An 18997-nucleotide genomic window follows, 5' to 3' on the forward strand; every position below is an offset into this window, starting at 1 on the left:
TCATGCGAAGAGTTGACTCATTGGAAAAGACCCTAATGCTGGGTAGGATTGGGGGCAGGAGGAGAAGGGGACGACAGAGGATGAGATGGTTGGAAGGCATCACCGACTCGATGGACATGGGTTTGGGTAGACTCCGGGAGTTGGCGATGGACAGGGAGGCCTGGCCTGCTGCAGTTCATGGGGTCGCACAGAGTCGGACACAACTGAGCGACTGAACTGAACTGAACTAGGGACACAGATTTCATTTATTTTTTTTGTTTTTATTAGGTATACTGTTATTATTTATACCTGCTTACTATTGGCTTATTAGCTACACCTGTTGTTTTTTTATGGCTGTTCTAAGGTTTAGAATATGCTGTTTTAAATTATCACAATTTGCCTTCAAATAAATTGTGGTGGTCATTTTGGCTTGTATCAGGTCAGATTTGGAGAAGGAAATGGCAACCCACTCCGGTATTCTTGCCTGGAGAATCCCATGGACAGAGGAGCCTGGCGGGCCATGGTCCATAGGGTCGCAGAGAGTTGGACACGACTGAAGCAGAGAAGGCAATGGCACCCCACTACAGTAGTCTTGCCTGGGAAACCCCATGGACGGAGGAGCCTGGTAGGCTGCAGCCCACGAGGTCGCGAAGAGTTGGACACGACTGAGCGACTTCACTTTCACTTTTGACTTGCATGCACTGGAGGAGGAAATGGCAACCCACTCCAGTATTCTTGCCTAGAGAATCCCAGGGACGGAGGAGCCTGGTGGGCTGCCGTCTATGGGGTCGCACAGAGTTGGACACAACTGACGCGACTTAGCAGCAGCAGAAGCGCTAAGCACACACCTTCAAGTAATAGTATAACACTTTACATATAATGTAAATTCTAACGATGTAATTCTATTTCCTGCTTCCACCCTTTGAATTAAAATAGTTATTGCCGTCAAGCATTTTACTTCCATATATGTTATGTTATGTTATATTAATTTTGCTTTAAATAGTCAATTATCTTTTAAAATTTTTTTAAGTGAAGGGAAAAATCTTTTATACTAACTTATATAGTTTCCATTTCTGACACTTTTCATTCTTTAGTATAAATCCAAGTTTCTATGTAGTACTGTTTTTCTATGCCAAAGAATTTGCTTTAACATTTTTTATAATGCAGTTCTGCTGGCAACATTCTCTCAGCATTTGTTTTCTTTAGCCTTCATTTATGAAAGATATCTTCTCTAAATATAGGATTCTATGTGACAGACTTTTTTTCTTTCAGCTTTAAAAATGCCCTTTCATTGTCTTCTGACTTGCATAGTTTCTAATTAGAAGTTTACTGAAATTATTTTTTTTTCTAAACATAATCTTTTATCCCCCACTGGCTGCTTTTAATCTTTTCTTATCACAAGTTTTCAACAATTTAATGGTGTCTTTTGCAGTGGTTTTTGTGAGTATGTGGGAATGTGTGTGTTTATCCTACTGAGGGCTCACTGAGCTTCTTGTCTCATAATTTTCATGAAATACAAAAATAATATCAGTTATATTACTTCAAATAATTTTTCTATCACCCCCTCACCCTCCTCTCATCTATATTACATGTATATTAGAATACTTGGTATTATCCCACAGATCACTGAGGCTTTCTGTTTTACTTTTCTTTGTTGTTGTTTCTCTAGAAATTCCATTTTTATACCTTTAATTTCTCTGTATCAGCATATAAAACATATTTGCAATAATTGTTTTAATATTTTGACTGCTAATTCTACCATCTCTGTAATTTCTAGATTTGTTTATTGACTGACTTTTTTCCTGCTTATAGATTATGTTTTCCTACTTTGTATGTCTTAGTGTTCTTGCTAGTTCCCAGGCATCTTAAGTGCTGATGTTCCCAGCACTTAAAAAATAGGCAGGAAGAGCACGAAGCTGCCTCTATGCTATTACATAATAGCCTCTATGCTATTACTGGATGCTATTAGTGACTTCTTTTCTGCTGTGCATTCTCTCCCTGGCCGATCTCATCCACTTCCAAAATTTCAATTACCATCTATATGATGGTATACTCCAGTTTGATCTTCTACCGTTCAGATCTTTCTTCAGGGCAGTAGAGTCATGTATATAACTGCCCACTCCACTTCTCCACCTAGATTCAGAGCCATCTCAAACTCAGTATACCCAAAATGAAATCAAATTCCCCCTCAAAATCTTCTCAATGTCTTATGTTCCCTAACTCAGTGAATGGCATCACTTGCTCATAGTCATACAAGCCAAACATCTGGGAGTCATTATCCTTCTCCTTCCACATAGTAGGTGTTGTGGTTCTCCCCTTCTCAGCTTCCATTCTTCTTTTTCTAGGTTATCACCTCAACTTTCATTGGGATATCCACATCTTCTCATCACAGCTTTGGATCTAGAGCCAGGGTATATTTCTCTATTCTAAGATAACTAGACTCATGCCATCCCCTGGTCCACCATGAATCAATTGGTGAGACTTCTAAGAAAGGAGTTTTCTCTCCTCTCTAAAAGAGCTTTATTAAGAGTTTACAAAAATGACTCCCTCATCTTCTCTTCTTGGACCTAGATGATGAAACTCACAGCCACAAGAATTGTTGGCAACTATAAAGCCAATACTAAGGAAGAGCAATGAAACAAGAAAGAAGCATGTCCTTAATGACATCACTGACCTGTTGAATCATTCAGCCCTGTAACCCATCTTTTCACTGGACTTTCTATCTGGACAGGTCAATGTTGGTTTATTGATTAAGCTAGTTAGAGTTGGGATTTTTGCTGCTTGCAATCCAAAGCATCATAACTGATAACTTTTCTTCACCCTTCACTCCCAAACACAGGTAATTTACTCACTAGGTTATAGTAATTCTTTTACTTAAATAGTGTCTAATTTCCCTCAGTTCTGTCTCCTGCCACTGCCAGTGCCAGTTCAGGCTCTCATCTTTTTTTTTAAATGAATAAAATGCATTTATAAAATGTATAGCTTATTAAAATTTGTTTCCAATCCTGGCACAACTTTCCATTGCTTCTAGAAAAGACTGCATTCTTTGCATATTATACGAGATTCTTCATGATCTGTCTCCTTTACCTTTTCGTCTCTCCTCTAGCCATTCGCTTTAACCCCATCCTACCACCAGCAATGAGGAACTCTTTACTGAACCAAAATATTCTTTGATCTCACACCTCTAGCACTTTACTCTTGCTGCCCTAACCCTAGCCCTAACCCTGCCCACAATGCTCTCACTTACTTCTCCCTTTTCCTTCCTCCACCAAAGAACACAGACACACTGACTCCTAGTCATCCTCAAGTTTAAATGTTCTTTGAAGCATTTCCTGACCCTATCTGAGTCTGGGGGTAGGTGTGTATCAAAGCATCTGGTAAACTTTTCTAAGGTATTTATTGCAGTTTGTTTATTTACCTGGCTCCTCCTCTGCACAATAAGCACTTTGAAAACAATAAATATTTCTTTTACACTCCTGTATCTCTATTTCTGGGAACTGAAGAAGTACCTAAGACATACTATACTCAATAACTGTTTTTTGAATATTAATTATGGGGTCTGCAAACACAAGGATCCTTGACCTTGAAACTCTCTACCTGAAAATGGCAGCTTTTCCTGTGTTTCTGATTTCTAAACATTAGTCCTTTTCTTCCAGAGTATAGGGTTCTAGGTAGGCAGAGAAGGAAAACAAAAGATCTTGGGACAGGTTGCCTTTAGTTCTCTGGAACTGGCGCGGGGCTCGGACTTGGCCACCCGCGCGCCCGCTCCCAAGCAGAGGGGGAGGGCGCGCCGGGCCGGCTCCTGACAAAGGCGCTTCCTCCTGCGAGGGCGCGGGATGCCGGCGCCGCAAACTCCGCTCCCGGCCGCCTCCGGCGCGGGGGCGCGCAGGCGGGCGGGGAGAGCCGGCCGGCCGGCCGCCCCGGTAAGCCGCTGAGGAAGTTGCGCCAGTTCTCTGGAATCCAGTAACTGTCCTGCCTTGCACCAACCTCCTCCACCATCTCTTCACACCTGGCTGTCCCACATGGTCATAGACTTAGCTGACCAGCCCAAAAGCATACTCAGACCTTGGTTCAGACTTCTCTTATTGCCAAATGAAAGTTGGTCAATGTACATACAGCAAACAATTTTCAACTTTCCACTTATCTTTTTTTTTTTTTTTAAATATTTATTTGATTGTGCCAAGTCTTAGTTGCTGCATGTGGGATCTAGTTCCCTGACCAGGGATCGAACTCAGGGCCTCTGCATTGGGAGTGCAGAGTCTTAGCCACTGGACCACCAGGGATGTCCCCTCCACTTATCTTTTGAACTTCTACTTTATAAAATTTGTATTTCTTGAAAAGTGTAGGCCTTAAAATTTTAGAAATTTTTTAACATGGATCAAGTAAGATATAGTGATCTTGAGCTTTACCTTTGCTGGCCTTAAAGTTGGATGTGACTGAGTGAAGAAATGATGGGAATCTGACAGTGGTGATGTTCCTAACCCTTTTATAACCTAATTAATTAAGATATCGGAAGCAACTGGTGGCTCAGATGGTAAAGAATCTGCAATGCAGAAGCCCTGGGTTCCACCGCTGGGTCAGGAAGATCCCCTGGAGAAGGGACCGGCTACCCAATCCAGTATTCTTACCTGGAGAATCCCAAGGAGCATGGAGGGGCTACAGTCCTTGGGGTCACAAAGAATCCGACATGACTGAATGACTAACACCTTTCTACAAGTCTTAGGTTAAAAAGCAAAGAATCTTAAATTTAAGGCAGAGAGGATACATTTGCGGGAGGGGAGGGAAATGGGTATTTGTGATCCCCAATTTATGGGATAAAATTAAGCAGCAGGGACGACCGAGATATGGTGAGGAAGTCAGATTTCACTAGGCACTTGGCGTGATGAGGCTAGAAGCTGGGGGTGGAGCGAAGTAAAAAGGACTAGCCAAAACTGGGATCCCTAACAGTACCATAATACAAGGAGGGCCTTGTTCAGTCAGCAGCCTCACTTAACACGTTCCCTTCCTTAGTGTGTCGGTGACCATAGTAACAGTAGGGCCGAGCCTCCCCCCGAGCATGCGCAGTGCAGAGCGAACGCAGACGCGTCAACAACGTACATCTTTTTTCTTGAGGAGAACTACAACTCCCAAGAGACCGCTCGGCGCCGCCGCACCGCCTCCTGCTGTGGCCCTGCCCCCCCCCCACCTCCCCTCGTTCCCTCCCTCCAGTCCCGCCCTCCCGCTAGTCCCCTCCCCTCCCTCCGAGCGTGGGTCAGAGACCCAGAGGCGGTGGAACCGTCGGGGGGCGCCGCTGCTGCCGCCGCCTCCAGCAGCAGCGCCATCCTCGCCGCGCGTTCAGATTTGCCTCGAGCCCTCCCGGAGCGCATCACAAAGCGGATCCCGCGGCTCTTCCTCCGCCCGCGGCTTCTCCAGCGTTCGGCTCCGCGGCCAACTTCCCCTCGCTGGGCTTGGCCGGCTGGCGAGCAAGGCGGCGGCGGAACGCCGGGCTGTCTGCTCACGCTCCCCGCGCACGCACACTTCTTCCTCCTCGCTCCGGGTCTCGGGGCCGTGCTGGGATTCCGGCCACCAGCAATTGTCCGGTGAGTGTGGCCGCAGGAGGGGTCGCGGCGGGGCCGCCGAGGGGTGCGGGCCAGGCAGGCGCGCAACTTCCTCAGCGGCTTACCGGGGCGGCCGGCCGGCCGGCTCTCCCCGCCCGCCTGCGCGCCCCCGCGCCGGAGGCGGCCGGGAGCGGAGTTTGCGGCGCCGGCATCCCGCGCCCTCGCAGGAGGAAGCGCCTTTGTCAGGAGCCGGCCCGGCGCGCCCTCCCCCTCTGCTTGGGAGCGGGCGCGCGGGTGGCCAAGTCCGAGCCCCGCGCCAGGGGCAGGGTCTCCAGCTGCCGGAGGGGAGCTCCGCGGGGGCGGGGAGCGAGACCGAAACCAAAGGGAAACAAAAGGGGTGGTGGGCTTTTCTTTTGTTTGTGCGAAACTGATAACTTCTTTTTCCTTTCCTTACATAACACAGACTTCCAAGTTAGTCATTCTTTTTATTATGATTATTGTCATCATCTCTGCGTGTCCCTCGCGTTTCCTTTCATCTCTGAATCTCAGAGCACTTAAAAACACTAATTAATTACACCTCTGGGGCCCCGACGAAACAAGTTAATAAGCCCGTTTCTGTAAGTGGGTAAACTGAGGTCCAGAAGAGCTCTCTAATTGATGGATACGCTTGCTCCTCCACCGCACCTGGTGTCCGAAGACCTGAAAGCATTTATGAGTAAGAACTCGTTCTCCAGTGCCCCGTGGAAAAGTTAAAGATGTTCCTTTTACTTACAGGCTAACTAAAGTCTAAAAGAGGTCGGGGTACTTGTTAGGTTGTTCAAACAATAACTCTTCTTACATAGTGTTTGAATTTTAAAACCTCAAAAGTCTCCTGAAAAATGCCCGGAATGGGGAAAATACTGTGATCATAAACTCACCTCACCCATCTACTTTTATTTTTTGTACATGTAGGTTTCTTACAGGGCAGACAAGCAGGGATGAGGGATGGGGGTGGAAGGACAGAGACGTTTTAACGTAGGCTTCACAGATTTTAATCACTGCACACAAGGAAATGTGTCTTGGTTTTAATGGCACCAACAGCCTTTCCTTCGTTTAGTCATCAGATAATTGAGTGAGCGCTTTATCCATAAGGTGCTGGTTGTGCTAAGAACTGAAGCTTTAAATATACGAAAAGGTCATCTATTTGTTTTGGTTCAAAGACGGTGTACTTCTCTTAGTCTGCAGAATGTTATTTTGTTTTCATAGCAGCTGATCTTTTGTTTAAGAACCGGTTTTGTCGTTTTCTACATTGAGTATATGTTGCCTTCATAATTGAGCAGAAAGGTTAGAGTGTTTTTGTTGTTATTTACTTTGCATAGTAGTGTGAATTTAAGTTTTTGAATTGTGGAGAAGGTTCAGTTTCCCTAGTTCTTGTTTCAGTTTTATGGCTTTTTCTTTGTAACTAACAAAGAGAAAATGTTTTCTCAGAGTGATCAGATTTATATCTTTCAAAACATTGTCCTTCTTGTACAAATACAGCATATAAATTCCATGTTTTTTACTCGCACCAACAACCTCTTGTAGAGGAAGATAATTCTGAGGACGAGCTTATTTTGGTAGTTGACCCAAACTAGAAGGTACTGCAAATTTAAATCAAGCATCATTTCTACTAGTTATTTCCTGAGGTGAATAATGATCAGAACTGTAGTAACAAGACTTTTTCTTATCCGCAATTCTCTTGAATTTAATTTTGTATTTTATAGTTGCCCCTACATTTTAGATTCTGGTGATTCCATCAGAAAAGGGAAAGATGTTCGTTATTTTGATATTTTCCCCCAGTCTTCTAACCTGTTCTCTTTCTGTAGTATCTTGAAAGAGATCTTGACTTTAAAACAAACAGCTGAAAAATAGAACAGTTAAGTGTATGGAAAGATGCGTGTAATGAAGTGGTTATAATACTAAATCTAATAAATTTAAGACTTTTAAAGAGAAAATTGTCACCTAGATTTTTATTAATAATACAGAAGTGCTGTCATATAATAATAGTGGTATTTATTCACTTTAAAAAAGAAAAAGATCCTGGGAATTGTCTCTTCGTGGAAGATTTGGGGGCAGGGATTTGTGCTCTCCTTAATATTTTCATTGAAGTGACCTTACAGTCGGTTAAGTTGAACTTTTTCTGCAGCATTTACAAACCAGATTTACTGAAGGCATTTATTTGTACTTTAAGAAAGCTACTAACACGATGTCTGCTCAGTCACTGGAGTCCAAAGGCAGAAGTTAGTGTTGACTGTCAAAAGGTTGGCATTGCAGGTTTCCTAGTTTCTTTGGAACCCCTTAAAGGAAATGACTGAAAAGTACAGGGCAGGGAACTGAGTCTAGTACTGCTGAATGCTGCTGAGCCAAGTTTCAAGGGAAAGCCTAAATATGTTTCCATCTGTCTTTGTTTCAGCTTCCTTTCAGGTTGTCAAAATGTCACTTCTATATGAAGAGTTCTGTGAATTCACAAAATGCCTTGTTGTGGTTGTCCAGTAGGTCAGATGATAAGGACTGTAGTAGTCGTGCTCTGTGAAGAACTGTTTTCAGACAGAAGCTTCTGTAGCTAAGAAGAGATTTTAAGCTGGAAGACTTTGAAAACTAACATTCTCGCATATTAACGCCTTATCATGGGACATCAGTAGAGACCTTTTCTCATATTTATTGAATCAGAAAGACTTATATGGATTATTTTGTTGCATCTATTTTAATTGTATATCAGAAAACATAATGACAAGCACATGATGGCACTGAGAGGTGGTGCCAGACGTTACATTGGAAAAATCATGCTGTTCCATGAAGTTACATTTGTGTCTTTTAATTGAGGAGAATAAAAAAAATTTAAAAGCCAGTAGAAAGAAGAAAGAAAATCGGTAGAATGAAGGAAACCTGATTAAGATATTTTTAAAGAATACAATATTACAGATTCCTGGCAACAGTATGTAAGGGACAAAATTCTAGCTAAAGTCAGTAAACAGTGAATTCCACTTAGCACTTTCTGTTTATAGATCTCTAGCCATGTCTTCCAGATTCCCTCTAAATATATCACATAGGAAATGTAAATAGAAATCATTCCTTCAAGGGATTTGAGTTGTTGGGAGTTTTTTTTTTTTTTTTACACACATGGTAGTGGGAATTTATTGTTTTTCTTTGTTAAAGTTTGACCTCTGTTAGAGAACAGTTTCCCCCAGACTAATGTGTAGGAACCTCAATCCAAGAAATATTGGACACTGAAAGAACTAGATATAATTTCAGGTTGTACCACTAGCTTTTATATATATATATATAAAAGAGCAATTCTAATAATTGTTCCTTCCAGAGGTTGAAAATAATTGCACGTAGTAGGTCCTACATAGTTTTTGTTTTTGCTGAATGAATTTGCAAGATAAAGAGAAAGCACAAGATTTCTTGAGTCAGAGAATTTATTTCATTTTAAGTAGAAGTTACTAATTGAAACATGAACATCTGATTGAAGCCCTTCAATTAGCATAGCTTTCTTCAGAAATAAACTCAAAGGGAGAGAGCTTCATCAGGTACTTTAAAAGAACTGAATTGCAAATGAGTTTAAGAAGACCTGGTTATTTTTTCAGAATGTTGTACATGATGTTTTAGATATTTTGCTATGATAAACTCCATTTCAGAGAAATAGAGGTCTACAATTACTCCTTGTATCACCCCCGTAATACTTTTTTACACTTCAAAATACCATTTATAGAAAATAGAATATGTTGCTGGTGCCTATGAGAAAATCCTGACATTTGTCATCCCCCAGTTAATCGTGACCATCCATGTAGTTAAAAAAAAGTTTTTAGTTGAATACACATGTAATTTACTTATTTACTTCCTTTTTGAGGAGTTTATTGCTGATCTTTTATTTTATAATGTACCTCTTGGGATGTTGCTACTTCTAAAAATATATAGTACCCCCGCTCAGTTTCCCACCATATTCTGCAGTTTCTCCTATTAATTTTTTGGCTACAATTTGCTTTTCCCCCTAAATTGTCTAAAATGAGCTAAGAAATGTTGAAACATACTTGAAATATAGTCAGTAATTTATTATGCTGAGCTTCAGCTAAATTTCAAAATACAAGGTTCGTTGAATCTGTTTTGGAAATAGAAATTTACTTACTTTAAAGGGAGCGGATATAGCTAGTAGATTTCATCTTCGGTACCAAATCTCATTGCCTGGTGGTGACTGCCTAGAGTGCCTTGTGGAAAACATGGAGTCCTGGTTCAGACTCAGGACAGAGTGCTGTGGTTAGCAATTTCTGCTGATGGATGGGCTGTGCACTTTTGGCATGAATGCCAAATATTCATTTAGTATTCTTTGGATGCCTTTTATGTGTCAGGCATTGGTCTAAATGCTAATAGCACACAAACTAAAATCTCTGCCTTATGGTGTTTACATTTTAGTAATGACACAGACAATAAAATAAACAAGTAAAATATTTTGTGTTTTAATGACAAACGACCTGGATTCTTCTAAGAAATAAATAGCAAGGGAATATAACTTTAAAAGCAGCTCAAGGGTCATATCCATCAAATGCATTGTATGGTCCTTAGATCCTGCTTTGAGCAAACTAACTGTAAAAGACATTGATGAAAAATTTGGGAAATTTGGACATTGGGATATTTAATAAAAAGAAATTGTTGGTTTTTAGGGTATAATGTATTGAACATGTAATGTAGTTTTAAAACAAGAGCCTTACCTTTTGGAGATAGATATTTATGAATTAAAATACGATATCTGAAGTTTTTACTTTAAAATAATTTGGAGGGGAGAGGAGCATAGATGAAACGGTATTGGCCACGTATTGAAAGTTGTTGAAACTGGATAATGACTACATGAGATTTCTTACTTTCTACTTCTGTGTATGTTTGCAAATTTCTGTAATTAACAGTTTTACACGCACGCGTGCACACACACGTATAAAGCAGAAAGGGAGAAGAGGGGATATATGGGATGGGAATGCAGAGGTAATAATTATTTGAGTAAAGACCTGAAGGAGTTGAGAGCAAAAGCCTTGGAGCTAATTTTGGGGCAGGACATTCCAGGTGGAGGGAAGAGCAATTTCAGTGACCCTGAGGTTGAAGTTTGATTGGAAGGCAAGAAATTACAAGAAAATCAATGTTTCTGGGTTAGAGTGAGAGAGAATAGCAGGGGATAATCAGAAATACAGGGCTTCCCATGTGGCACTAGTGGTAAAGAACCCACCTGCCAATGCAGGAGACTTAAGAGACATGGGTTCAATCCCTGGGTCAGGAAGATGCCCTGGAGGAGGGCATGGCAACCCACTTCAATATTCTTGCCTAGAGAATCCCATGGACAGAAGTGTCTGGTGGGCTATAGTCCTTAGGGTGGCAAAGAGTCAGACACGGCTGAAGCGACTTAGCAGCAGCAGCAGTCAGAAATGTAAATCGAGGGTAGAGGAGACCAACTGGTACAGGACTTGGTTGTCCATCCTTCTTTTAGAGTAAGGATATTTATTTTATACACTTATCTTAAGTCTTTAGCCAACCTGGAAGCTCTGCACTTATTTCAACAATACTGCTCCTGCTGCTGCTAAGTCGCTTCAGTCGTGTCCCACTCTGTGCAACCCCATAGATGGCAGCCCACCAGGCTCCTCTGTCCCTGGGATTCTCCAGGCAGGAATATTGGAGTGGGTTGCCATTTCCTTCTCCCAAGTATGCATGCATGCTAAGTTGCTTCAGTCATGTCCGACTCTGTGCAACCCCATAGATAGCAGCCCACCAGGCTCCTCCGTCCACAAGACTCTCTAGGCAAGAATACTGGAGTGGGTTGCCATTTCCTTCTCCATCAACAATACTAGCATTACTCAAATATTTTTGGAACTTTTTAAAAATTGCCTTCTAAGTCAGTTTAAGAGCCACACATGAAAATAGCTCATTACTTTCTACTTACTCCTTGTTTTTAAGGAAAAAGGGAGTATTAGCTACATGGTAATTTTATTTATCAGATATGACTCAGAAAGGATTTTAACAGAAAGAAAATAGGAAATAACTTCAGGCTATTTGTGAATATCAGATCTACTCGGAGAAGGCCATTATTGTTTCTGAAAATCAGATCTACTCATAGACTAGAGAGGAGTTTTAATAATGTCCTAGACAGTTGTAGCATCATTTAGGATAAGGATATAACTTGTGAGAATGACTAACATGGAAGAGACTAGACTCATTTGGATATTTAAGTTCTGTCTCATACATGAAAACACATATACACACAAGACCATGCATATTTCTTAATACTTAAGTATTGGAAACAGTCATTGCTGATAAGTTTTGTGTCATGTATCCAAAATGGAAGAGATGGCATTTATCATCATAATGAAACCATGTAACTTTCTTGTTGCTATGGCATACATTTGGAAATTGAAAGACTAGCATGCGTTTAGTGTTAGGAATCTGGCTTTCAAGTCTTCCTGTGTTCATGTTTCAAATCTCAGATTAGTAGTTGTTTCAAGAACATGCTGATTTCCCACGAAGAACTCTTTTTAAATCTTTGTTAAAATTACAAAAAAATCAGACCCCCCATCCTCCAAGTGTTTGAAAGCTTCCCTTCCCTGAAAAAAAAAAAAAACCTCCATCAATAGGAGTTTTTTAATCATCTACTTATAGGACAATGTAGATGTAAAGATTATTAGTTTTGAAAATTTTTATACTAGTTCATTTGTTTAATAGGAATGTTTTTCAACCTGAGAAACTTAACATTTGAATGCTTTTTAGTAACATTGAATAAAGAAAACATCCTTTTTCTAATCAATTATGCATAATAAGAAGGCGCAATCTTTTCTTTAACCTGTAATATGATATGTAGATCTCTGCAAGGAGATCAAACTAGTCAATCCTAAAGGAAATCAACCCTGAAGGAATGAAGCTGAAGCTGAGGCTCCAATACTTTGGCCACCTGATGGGAAGAGCTGACTCATTGGAAGAGACCCTGATGCTGGGAAAGAGTGAAGGCAAATGGAGAAGAGGGTGGCAGAGGATAAGATGGCTAGATAGCATCACCAAACTCAATGGATATAAGTTTGAGCAAACTCCGGGAGATAGTCAAGGACAGGGAAACCTGGTGTGCTCCAGTCCATAGGTTGCAGAGTCAGACATGACTTAACGACTGAACAATAGCAACAAACAGAATTTAATGGAATTAAGTAGAATTTATGAAATTTTATTATATAATAGATTACAGACAGTGACCACTAAGCACATAAATATGTAACTGTATAAGGAATACTTTAACCAAGATTCCTATTTTTCAGAAAATTGTTAGGAATCTAGTTCTTTAATTCACTCAAGAGTTTTTGTCCTTTTGGTGGATAGATAGGTGGATAGCCAGATCCTTTCTTCATATACTGCACATACTGTTAGGATTGAGCTGCTTGGCTGAATTATTTAATGTGTTTTAAACACTATCCTTGGAGCATGGAACATAGGCCATATTTAATTTTTGGGCTTTCCACTAACTCTGAAAGTCTTTAACAAACTATCTTTAATTCACCTGTGAAATAAAAGTGGTGGTAGTTTTTTGGAAAGAGGTGACTGTACTTGAAATATCAGTCAGTCTTTTGATTTGATGGTAGGATTATGAAGCTGTTTTCTCATTTCCATTTTTTGTGGAATAAATAACTTATGAAGGAGGAGAAAGAGAAAGAGGGAAAAGGGAGAGAGCAGGAGAAAGAAGGAAAGAAAAAAATCGGCTCTCACAAAATAGTAACCATGACCAGATAGCCCTAGAAACTTGGATCTACTTAAGTGTCCATGACCTAATGAGCTAAGATTCAAACTTATAAATGCAATAGAGAGTAGTAATAAGAATACAACTTCTCTTTTAAGGAAAAAAGTTGCTTTGCAAGAGGGCCATGTTATATTTCACATTGACTTGAACATTATGACCATGATAAAGCCTATATTTCATTTTGGAGTGAATAATGATGATGGTGATTAACAATAGTTTATAGAGTTATATATGAAAATTCAGTCTGTTACTTAAGCTCTGTTGATGGTTGCAGCATCAGGTTGCAGGTTATTCTATTCACCCGTGCGTTGCAAATACTCATATTCCACCTCTTTGACTTCATCTCTCTCTCACGCTCATCTCTCCACTCTGCCACTGGCTCTGTTTATCTTTCTTCGCCAGCTTTAGTAGAGACCATTGCTCTTCCACATTTTTTCCTGCCATTTTTTATACTTATAAAGTGGATTTGGAATGAATAAGGGCCTAAAAGAAGTGACATGTAGATGGCAATTGTAGTACTTTTCCTATGTGTCTTACCTAGTTAGCTTCTTTTTATCTTTTCTTGCCCTTTTTATGGTGTGTGTTCTAGTGGATAGTGTATTGTATCAGCTGGCACTCACAGATAACTGACCTAATAGGATGGAATACTTTTTGAACTGAGTAAGGTAGGAAATAGTAATAAACTCAGCCTCATAAGTTAATCCTGCATCCATCCAGAATCTGTACCTCAGCTAGCCTAGTGGGTTTTCAAAAGCCGTTTTCAGCTTTTGGTGTATGTTGTTGTCTTTTCTGAAAATGTCAAACAATCAAGAACTTCATCATCACTGTAGTAATAGTTAATCATAAATGGCCTTGGGGAAAAACTGTCTGGACTTCCGTTGAGCTGTTTTTTGACAGTGGAGAGGAAAGGAGAAAAAGATCAGTAATGTGATGAAGTCCTTTATAACTTCTTCCTTCCATCGAGTGAATTATAAGGTGACTGGCCCTGATTTTTTTGCTAGTTGTAGTGTTCAAGGTATCTGTCAGTTGCCTTAATCTTCAGAAGGCACAGTTCAGTTTAATTTTACTTTTTAACAATAAGCAAAAACAATCGGAGGTTTGTGGTTCTTCAGAACCTTGGAGTTGTACTCCTGGTTCTTGGCAGATACTATCCACAGTACTTAGTGTTCCTGTGGGTTTACACCAGATTTAATGAACTGCATGTACTGGAAACACTGAAAGCTGATTTTCTTTAATTTTAGACTACAGTTAACATAATGGATTTTTCTTCAGATTGTCTCTCACTACCATACTTTAAATGCACCAAAGGACTAAAACACCCAAATTACAAAACTAGTTAAGTTTATCATTCATGGGAAAATGTGTGAACCGTGTGTCTTTTATAAAGTACGAGCTGCTGATTAGAAACCACCATCCTATGGACAGACTTCATGTATCTGAAAGCTTTTCAAATTTACTTACTGCTTTACTGTAATTTTCATTTAAAGTAGGAAGATTCAGTCTCTGAAATTAGTCCTGTCAGGTCACTGAAGGGCTGTGAATTTTGAGGTAGACTCTTAAACTGTTCAGCAAAGAGCAGATCTGTGATGTCAGTGGTCCCAGATCTTTTTTAATTTCATCACCGACACTTCCTCAACAGAAAGTAAATCCCATTTTACTGAAGCTTCTTGATTGTATCTCTTTTAGAAATGGCACACTAGTTTATCTGCAGATAGTTGAGCTCTTAAAGACCAGTCTTTTTTTTTTTTTTAGTTCTACCAGTTTATTGCTACCAACCCATTTCCCTCCACCCTCATGCACATGTGCTCAGTCATGTAACCCCATGGACTGCAGCCCACCAGGCTCCTCTGTCCATGGACTTTTCCAGGCAAGAATACTGGAGTGGGTTGCCATTTCCTTCTCCAAGACCAGTCTTTTTAAGGCTTTCACCAGAATTTGCCTCCTGAGGCTGTCTTTTAAATGGCTTCCAAAAAGGATTTGCTACTTTTCCAAGCTGAGTAGGCTGTTAACAATTCAGTATGCCCCCTCATTCTCCTCCTACCTCTTAAATTGAAAGCGCCTTCATAGCACCTAGGTGCCCTGAGTCATCATGGCTAAATTCTAAAGAATTGTCACATGGAAACACTCACCATGAAGTGAAATTGTCAGAAAACAATCTGAGTCAGAGATCATTCATGGATCACAGTGATATTACTTAGAGGTTGTGGGCTTCATTTAAATCTTTGAATGTACTTTCATCTAAGTCTTTATCATAGGACTTGTAAATTTCAAGGACTTGTTTATTCTCAGTTAAATTTTAATTGGTTTGATTTTTATTATCTACTACATGAGAATGATTTACTATTTTTAGTAAATGTATCCAAAAGGAGAAGCAGTATGGTTCAGGATAAGAACGTCTCTTGATTGAGGAGTCAAGAGATGTAGAGTTCTGGTCCATTTATTTGGGATGTACCTCACATATTTCACTTAATGTCTTTGAGCCTTAGCTTCCTTTTCTTTACAAGGAAGGTCAGGAACTCTATGAGAGCCCTCTTTGGAACCAACCCATGGCAGATAAAGCTAATAGCTAACCTCAAAATGGCTCTAGACTCTGTTTTGGTACAGCACTGTCAGCACCTATATGGTTGGCATTCTAGATGAAATTTGTCATCTCAGCCTTATAAGGTCCCTTCCAACTCCATGATTCCATGACTTCCCATAGGACATCTCCCTCTCCCAGTCTTTACTGTCTTTTTCACATGAGCGTCAGGGTTGAAACTCACTAGGTGAATTTAAGCATTCTTATTCTTTGTAGTCAGGGGTAGCATGTGTATATTTCACACAGTACTGTAGACTGATGGTTATACCTGCCCAAAATGCATGTGTAGAGACCTCATCCACAATATGACAATGTTTGGAGGTAGGGCCTTTGGGATGTATTTAGGTCATGAGGGCAGAGCCCTCCTGAATGAGATCAGTACTTTGTAAATGACCCTGGAGGGATTTCTCACTCCTTCTTTCATGTGAGGACACAGCAAAAAGATTTGTGAATGAGAAAGTGGGCCGTCACCTGACATCAGATCTGCCAGTGCTTTAGTCTTGTACTTCTTTGTCTCCAGAACTGTGAGAAATAAATCACTGTTGTTGATAAGCCATCCAGTCTGTAGTATTCTGTTATAGCAACCCGAAGGACTAAAGGTATGTTGCACTATTAAGAAAAAATGATTGGAGAAAATTCATGGGTACACTTAAAATTCCAAGTGAAGTGGAACAAGTCAAAATGGTCAGTGATAACTTGATTGACTCATTTTTAACTCCTAAGTGTTTCTGTGGCAAAAACCTCAGGTTAGTGAAGTTCATAGTAATGTTGTGTCTGTTTGGAGGGCACATAATGAAGTAGAATGTATCCTAAATTGAGAGAGAAGAGGCCTGAGTTCTAGCTCTGCAAACTTTTTAACCTGGTTAATATCTTTATCTATGTAATGATAACAGACCAGGGCTTCTTGGACATTAATACAGTGTATGAATTATCTGGGGGTCATAATTAGGTGCATATCCTGATTTAGTAAGTCTGGGTGGGCCTTGAGATTTTGCATTTTTAACAGTCTCCCAGATGTGCTACTACTGTATGCCATGGACCAGAGTTTGCTTTATTAAAGTGCTATGATGGTATGAGGCTCTTTCTGCTGGATCTTTAAATCTTTACTTCTTTCTTTCCACCTGTTTCACATCATCCATTAAACTTGTTTTTTTTTTTTGAAGCCTCTTGTTTTCCTAGACTCATTCCCTATTGTCTCAGGCTAACAGCTTCTTTAGTTTTGCTGTTTTTCTTTTTCCAGAACCAACTTCATAGGTGGTCAGTCATTCAAGTTAGTATGGTAGTATAATAGAATAGAAAGAGGCTTTGATTTGAAGAAAACTGGATTCAAATTCCTCCCTCACTGGTTAGCAGCCTTATGTAGTTGACTCAGTTTACCTCTGAAAGCTTTGAATACCTTCCAGATAGGGCTGTTGAAAGGAGTAGAAATTACATGTAAAGCCCTCAGCACAGTGTTAAGCGTTCAATAGGTGCTCAAAACTCAGAAGCTGTGTTTATTCTTATTGGCATCCTGATTTGGTTTTGTAGAGTAGGAAAAAAGCTGTGGAGATCACTTACTATCTCTGTATTGCTAAATCCAGTGACACTTCTCCACCATTTATCTTACCTGACTTCTCAACAGCATGTGATATTGTTGGTACTTACTACTTTTTGAAACATTCTTAATGTCTTTCAGAAGCTGCTGCTGATCTTATAGAATCCTAAATTTTGAATTCCACAATGCTTAGTCTTAGGTTAGGTTTTCTTCTCTTATTCTATACTCTTCCTAGGTAATTTCTTTTGTATGTTGAAGATTTCCAGGTTTTTATTTCCATCCCAAGCTCCAGACTTATATATGCAGTTGTTTTCCATGGATGTCTCAAGTGTAACTCAGATTCTCATGCTCAAACTAATGGGAACCTCAAGAGTACTAGACTATAGAAGTTTTTGAAGAATGAGTTATTACTCTTCAAAAAGTTAATTTCCAGCAATGTATCCCTCCCCCCAATTTCTCTTTAGCAGGAAATAGTTTGTATACTAAAATAATCATTTTAAAATAATTGACAATAAATATTAAAGTAAGTAGAAGTTAACAATCAGAACTGTAACAGTAAACCTTTATTGAGCTGCTGCTTTGTACTAGGCACTTTGTTTCTTTCTCATAACAACTCATTGAGGTAGGTAATAATATAGGTAATGTTAGATTAAAAGTTAATACACTGTAATGTTTATAAGTAATTTACTGATCTGGGTCTCAGTTTCCTCCTCTAGGAAACAGAGATGATATTATTATTTGTCTCTTAAGAACATTAACATCTCCTAAGAAGTAATTAAAGAATTAGTATGTAAAAGTCTTTGAAAAATATGCCTGGCACTTATGATAAGCACTGCATACATGTTAAGATTATTACTTATTAGCTATCTTAGGTTTGCAGGAGAGTAAACTGAGCCTCAGTGAAGTTGGTTCAAGTCTCACACCTACTAATGACAGTGCCAGGCATCAGCATAGACAGTCTGACTCCAGAACTCCCCTAACCACTCTGTTTCACCTCATCTCAAACAGTAAGAATTTATCTCATCCTTTTGCACACAGACTCTAAATTAATGGTCTCATTGTGATCATAAGAGAATTATAATTCATTTCAACACTCACACCTGGTGTTTGAAATATAGAAGATCTAAAATATGCAGGTAAAATTTCACTTCAGTAAGATATAAGAGAGCTTCCCTGGTAGCTCAGTTGGTAAAGAATCTGCCTGCAGGAGATCCGGGTTTGATCCCTGGGTCAGGAAGATCCCTTGGAGAAGGAAATGGCTACCCACTCCAGTATTCTTGCCTGGAGAATCCCACAGACTGAGAAGCCTTGTGGGCTACAGTCTATGGGGTCGCAAGAATCGGACACAACTTAGTGACTAATCCACCACCGAGATATGAGAAACACAAGGGTATACATCTTAATTCCATTTTATTCCATGTGTATTTTTGTTTTTTCCCTTTTCTTGTTAGCAGTTAAGTCACCAAAATCCCTAGAAAGTGGAAGTTCTAATTCTATATTACTCTTAAGTGACTTTAGTTGTCTTTTACTTTATTCTGTTACATTCTCTCTGGCTGAAATTTTCAGAATGACTTGGAGGCTCAGTAACATGTTGTATC

At 39.9% G+C, this 18997-nt stretch overlaps 2 protein-coding genes and 1 non-coding gene across 3 annotated transcripts in view; 2 read left to right on the forward strand and 1 right to left on the reverse strand.

Annotated features, from left to right (window-relative positions):
- The first annotated feature begins 244 nt into the window (after positions 1-244).
- Positions 245-5947, forward strand: LOC145545595 (uncharacterized). Its single transcript, XM_081590468.1, has 2 exons — positions 245-3696; positions 3929-5947. The coding sequence occupies exon 2, from the start codon at positions 5036-5038 to the stop codon at positions 5945-5947; it is 912 nt and encodes a 303-aa protein (XP_081446594.1). The 5' UTR covers positions 245-3696; positions 3929-5035.
- Positions 4190-4262, reverse strand: TRNAG-CCC (transfer RNA glycine (anticodon CCC)). The gene has a single exon. It is a non-coding gene; the product is annotated as a tRNA-Gly (tRNA).
- PELI1 (pellino E3 ubiquitin protein ligase 1) overlaps positions 5040-18997 on the forward strand; it is a 55465-nt gene continuing 41507 nt past the window's right edge. The window contains exon 1 of the mRNA XM_081588338.1: positions 5040-5558. The gene's annotated coding sequence lies outside the window, so the exon portion shown is untranslated. The remainder of the gene's footprint in view (positions 5559-18997) is intronic.

The sequence above is a fragment of the Giraffa tippelskirchi genome, chromosome 4, assembly GCF_054371585.1.
Source record: "Giraffa tippelskirchi isolate mGirTip1 chromosome 4, T2T-mGirTip1v1.2.pri, whole genome shotgun sequence".
Lineage (NCBI taxonomy): Eukaryota > Metazoa > Chordata > Mammalia > Artiodactyla > Giraffidae > Giraffa > Giraffa tippelskirchi.